Source organism: Epargyreus clarus, unplaced genomic scaffold, assembly GCF_041222505.1.
Source record: "Epargyreus clarus isolate Ecla_fem2 unplaced genomic scaffold, WU_Ecla_fem_2.2 ptg000001l, whole genome shotgun sequence".
NCBI classification, from domain to species: domain Eukaryota; kingdom Metazoa; phylum Arthropoda; class Insecta; order Lepidoptera; family Hesperiidae; genus Epargyreus; species Epargyreus clarus.
In genome coordinates this window covers 6406139-6412446 of record NW_027332209.1, presented here as the reverse complement: position 1 = coordinate 6412446, position 6308 = coordinate 6406139, and the positions used below count along the sequence as shown (strand labels likewise).

General features: G+C 35.0%; 1 protein-coding gene across 1 annotated transcript; it reads right to left on the bottom strand.

The window, feature by feature from the left end:
* Window positions 1-109: 109 nt before the first annotated feature.
* On the bottom strand, window positions 110-4660 carry LOC140757910 (uncharacterized). Its single transcript, XM_073093788.1, has 4 exons — window positions 4175-4660; window positions 3365-3502; window positions 1380-1537; window positions 110-283 (listed from the first exon to the last, which is right to left on the bottom strand). Exons 1-4 carry the CDS (start codon window positions 4352-4354, stop codon window positions 184-186), a joined length of 576 nt encoding a protein of 191 aa, XP_072949889.1. The 5' UTR covers window positions 4355-4660; the 3' UTR covers window positions 110-183.
* Window positions 4661-6308: the final 1648 nt, after the last annotated feature.

The window sequence follows — 6308 nt, the reverse complement described above, 5'->3', positions numbered from 1 at the left end:
TTAGTTAATAAAGAGGAATAAGGAAAAAATAAAACATAAATCAATACTTTATGATTTTTATTAAAACGAATGTATTTGTAACAAATGCCAAATAGTTAAAGCTTTTTTAATTTACTTATAATTTACATAGCGGACTTTAATATTTCACGTGTCAAAAATGTTTAATTTATAAATTATGTACTGTTAATGAAATATACCAATAAGTCGCTCCATTCGAATAATTAAATTGAATCCCACAATGACAGATGTCACAGTCACTACGCCTATTGTAACCTTCATGGGCCTGAAAAAACAGATTCTATTTTAAAATCTCACTGAAGTGTCTGTGTAGCACCTACAAATATAGAACTTACTAAGCAGGGGCGAATCTAGAGAGGGTAGATTAAGAAGCTTTAATCTACTCTCTCTAGTACTCTAGAGAATTTATGGGGAGGTTTGAGACCTCCCCATAAATTGCTTAAGGACATTTTGGAGACTGCATGTGCATACGTTTATACATTTATATTTCATTTTATAAAATTTCTGCTTATTTCTCCTTATTGGGCAGCCATTGTTAGGAAGAGCGACAATTTCTTATACGAGTATATTACCCAACTTGGTCCTCAGCATCGATGTCTGACTTCAGATATCTCTTATCTAATCTGGGGTTGTTTATAGGTGTCTATGGACGGATGTAGCCGCTTACCATTAAGTGCATACGTTCATATTATAAAAACATTAACCTTTGGCACAGTAATGCTCTAAATACAGTATACATTTATTAAAAATTGCTATTCTTTCTAACATTAATAACAGACGATATTTGCGCTTCCCACGCTAGAATCATTTCACAGACTAATTAAATAATCTGCATCAACTTTTCAGACTGGAAAATCCTTAGTGTTTATGTCTCATTCCTATCTCCAGCGCTGAATCACTTAGCACAACTAAATACCTAACTGAAAACATTACTCTTGTGAATCAATTTGTAATTCAATGAATGAACATTTAGGAGAGTGATTCAGGCAATGAACAAAAAGTTTACTTGCTTTTTTCTCTGTAGATGAAATATTTAAAATTTTGGACAGATACGACTATATAGAATGTAATTTTTCAATAAGTATTTCAATACGATTTTGGAGTTTTGTAACTTTATTTTACACTGTATCATATTATTGGCACAGGTTTATTGGCTTATTACAAGTGAATTATCACTTAATGAATATTTAAGGAAAATATCAAATGAAACTTTCATACCTAACAGTTTCCAACAATTCCAAAAAATATGTTCAATCTACAAGCACTTAACGAACGTGAACTAAGGGTAAATTTCTTCTTCAAGGGGAAAACCAAGTACTGGAACTATTATAATAATAAAAGGCTGATGATAAAGATCTTACCCATCAGCATTATGAAAGTACAGAGCGCTTCTCAGCGTGTAATACACTAACTGCATATAACAGTAGATGAGGTAGTATAGAGCCAAGGCAGTAGCAGTCACGGACAGCTGCAAGAGCTGGACCAGCTCTCCCACCATGCGCCATGACTTGCTCGTATCCTGGATAATTAAGAACAAGTAAGGTTCGTTTCATCTTCTTCTAAAGGCTGGTACTAAATATCCAGCCTTTAGAAGGATACCAATACTTACAAAATATGAATAGGTAGCCTCACAACATATTTGCTACAGGAACCCAATCCCATACGCGGAGATCATAGAATCAGGTGAATGAAAAAACGTTTCCCAAGAAGAAAATACTTCAGCACATACATCAATCAGTAATGTGAACATATTTCGAACAAAAAAAATTAGATTTTTCAATGTAGAAAATGTTTCAGTATCAAATTCCTACAGTCTTAAAATTCTTATTAAAACCCTGAATCAGATAACAATTAAGATAACATCGTATTATCATTAATTTAAAGTTTTTATAATTCAGTGCGGAAAATACACCTACGTAGAATTCACTTGGCGGTAACCTAGAGAGATCTGTATCTAATGTGTTAATTAAACATTAACAAACACTACGGCTCGGTAATCTTAACTTAAGTTCATCGAACAAGGTTTACTTGCAACCAAAATCCGTTTACAACATTCGACAAGGAACATCTAAAACAATTTACTGTAGATGATTAGTTCCGTCGGCAAATAACGTCGGTGGAACGAACAGAATTAGCATCAATTATTGTCGCCGTAATAAGTACCGTCCGAAATAATCGACACTCGTCCATAACATACCAAAGAAGCTATCGACAATTGAGTCATTAAAATAAAGACTATTCAGACATAATCTTCTTAACATATTGTTTTAACAGTATCTTAGACGCACATATTTTATTATGATTGTATTAAATCTCTTTTGTTATTGAGCAAAAACATTCGTCCTGCTTCACACTGACATCTTCGACTAATTGATATATATTTTTTTACTACTCTCACAGCCCCACACTAGGATTCCCTGTGTCGTGGGTGTCATGGACACACACAGAGACAAATACACAAACACCCAGACCCAGAAACAGAAATCTAAATTCATCATCCAGCTTTCTGTCTGGCCGGGAATCGCACCCGGGACCCTCTGCGCGTCAGACCGATATGGTAACCGCTCCGCCACGCGGGTCGTCAATATTTGGCATTTATTTCATTTGACGCTTTCCCTTTGTCCGATCTATTATTTCTATATAGGTTTTTGAAAGCTTTAAGCGATTTCAACATAATAATAGCACATAATAATAGACCCACCCACAGAGGAGAAAACCCACTGTTACATCGATGTAATTAATTTTCTTTTCTTTAGTTTTACGAATTGTCCACACGAGTTCCACCAAAAATTAGATAACTATGATAGGAGGTTTATGTCCTCTAGGAACATGAGTGTGCGCGGGCGCGCCGCGTCACGATCGCACCAGATTCTATCTCGGTTCACGAACCACCATTAGTAACTCCGCAAGATCTGAGACAAATCGGCATCTTTGTACAACTTTTTCATAGCATTAACATAAGGCACTTCGTCCACATAGATCAGGTACCATTTGACAAACCTACGCATAGACCTTAGATAGAATGCTACGACAATACAATCTTTTCATAAAGCTTAATATAGGTATGTGTGAACTGCAGCAATACTTGATATCGCAGAAATAAGTGTCTAAGTGTACCATGTGCTTAAATTGTATCGTAGCTCAAGGTGATATTGCGGACTATATCGTTCGCACAAATCGAGCACTATAAAGAATCTCATAGAAAAGTCACGTTGGGTACTTACAATATAATCCCTCTAAAAGTTAACTAGGTATTAGAATTCCAAAAAGTAGTTATTACTTTACAAAATAAAGTTAGATATTATTTATAATTCAATTATCTAATGTAAAATATTGTCAAACTCACGTTACTTTTTACAGTTTTTGGAACATCTTCAGCCGATGTAACTGCTGGTATAGTTTTTGGGGTCTGATCTGTAACCACTATCACAGGCAAAGGTTTGTGGACACCCGTACAGTAAGCAGAGATACAAGTGTTATTCAACTGAAACAGAAAATTAAATAAATTACATTTACATAACCAATAAGTGGATACTTAAAAATTTCGTAGCAATTCGTACTTAATGATATGTAATGTAGGTCTTGTTTATCTTCCTAAGAACTCTCTTTCGGGCTATTTTTAAAGATTTTCAATAGATAAGTAACTGTCTAACTCATCAAAATTTGAAAGTTTGACGAATAGTTTGTTAAGTTTCAATCGAAGGATGTGGATCGAAGGATTTAGACTTATCTACATAATGATATGACCATCTCATTCCCCAAGACAACTCATCTGTGATTGGCTTTAAGTAGAAACCCTATTCTATCTAGAGGTGGTTGAAGATATCCATCGGCGCCTGTGATTCTATATTCGATTTCTATTTATCTACACTAATATTACAAAGAGGAAAACTTTGTTTGTTTGGTTGTAATGAATAGGCTCAAAAACTACTGGACCTATTTTAAAATTCTTTCACCATTTGAAAGCTACATTATCTGCGAGTAACATAGGCTATATTTAATATGAAATATATTTGATAAATAGATTTTGAGGCGGTACAAAGTTTACCGGGTCAGCTAGTATGCTATAAAAAGCGTAGTAAAAAATACGTACGGTTAAACATAGTGCCTCCTGCTTTTTGGAAGTCGGTGAAAATCCATAGAAAATCCGACTTACCGAAGTATTAGGAAATTCATAATGAGATGGCGATGGCGGTGGCGTGGTAGGAAAAGACTTCAATATTTGCTTCAGCTTATCACTGGTGCGGATACAACCACAGTGATGTCTCCAGGTGTCGTTCTGTCGGCTTTCATCAGAGTTACGGAAGTACGTAGTTTGATAAGTGTCCGTGTCCATCTATATCTAAACCCGATCCTTAGATATTTACCTACTATCAAAATACTTTAAGGCACAATTTTCTAATCCTGTGTATTTTGATGTGCAATTTTAATGTCAAAAATATTGGACGATAATATGTCCAGAACTTTACGTTGAATATACCGTATCTGAAAACAAAATTGAAGTGGATGTGATGCTGCTATGATTATTACATTAGACAATTTTTATTTTGAATTATAAAGTTATACTATTTATTAAAAAAGATGACATAAAATGACATCGAAATCACATCGGAAATCAGACTTCAATAAATGTCAGCTTACATAGTGAAAAAAGTTTCGTAAAACTTTATCGAATTTTATTTAAATAGGCCTTATTACTTTTAGCCCGGTCAAATTACACATAAAAATAGTGAACAAACAATGACATAGGTATACATCTATGTGACCAAATAACGAAAATTCCGGGAAAGCCAAATTTTCGTAGGGACCTTGAGCTTACCATCACAAATAAAGTGACAAAAGATAAATCGATCCGACGTGTGCGTCGGCACTTATTCGGGTTAAATGTCAAAATTTTGGGTTTTACTTTTTTGTTTTTCGAGGAGAAGAAATCGAAGATAACATGATTGTTGCAATTGAGTATGAAGAGTATGAATAAATTTATACTTATTTTATGTGTTTATACACATTTTTATTATTACAAAAAAAGATCCTATGATTAAAAATGTCTGATTCTTTCAGTAAATGATGAGAGATGATGACGTATGTCGCTTGTGAATTAGCCCTAGCGACGGTTTGCCGGTTGTTATGAAACAACAACGCGAGTACTAGGGAAACATGAACCATAGGATATCAAAGAGTTCAAATGTGAAACAACTATCTCTATGATTGGCTATGCATTAGAAAGAGACGACTGCTACGCATGCGCTTTATGACCTTAGGGCCGTTGCTAGGAAACGGCGTACTGTAGACGCCATAGATATATTATACGTCAGTAGGATAATATATCTATGGTAAACGCTATTATTTATAGATACCGATATGACCACACCCTATTAAATGAAAATTACAATTTCAATCTAAAATACATATTTTTCTCAATGAGCTTGTTCTGTGATTCACTAATAATAAAACACAACGAAAAGTTTACCGTTAAATCATCTATAAAATCTATATTCATGAAAATTATGTGACATAATATAGTCCGCCATTTTGTAGTAGCATTTTCTTGGCGAACCAACGTGAATGTTATGAAACTACATTATCAGTTACCAGGGTCTCATAAATGTGAGGTAATTATAATGATGACCGGTATGACACTGTCTGCTTGGAAAATGTTTGTAGTGAGAAAGGGAGGGTCGAACCCATGTGGGCGCATGCGTACTACGCAAACAGCGCCCTGAGACATTCTGAGAGAGTCACCAGTATCAAAATGTAATGTGATGTACGACTTGTTTACAATTTATTGTTGTTAACAAACTGTTGTTGGCTGAAATTATTGTTGTTTACAATGTAATCTTAAAACAAATCTTCCAATTTTTATGACATAAGATTCTTAAAACAAGATCAACTTGATGACCTACAGTGGCTTAGCACATATCTACGACAGCGTAACTTGCTGAACCGTGTGAAAGTTTTCGTATAATAATTCACACTCTGGATGTCTTTCTTGTGTGTTCCAAAGTTGGTTATAGTCTAGTAATATCTATATATACTTGATATTATGTATTTATTCTATGTAAACAGGGAGTCTTGCAAGTGCTACAAACTTTAACAACGTAGGTTTACGTTCATAGGTAACATATACGACTGTCCCTGTAGTCTCGGGAATAGAACAGGGCTACGTTATTCCCTGCCTGTCGTAAGAGGCGTCTAAAAGGGGGCTTCCGGGGTTGCGGGTGGGAAGAGTGGAAGCTCGAACCGTCCAGCAAGCAACCCCGGGAAGGACGACGGTATGTGTGGTCACATAC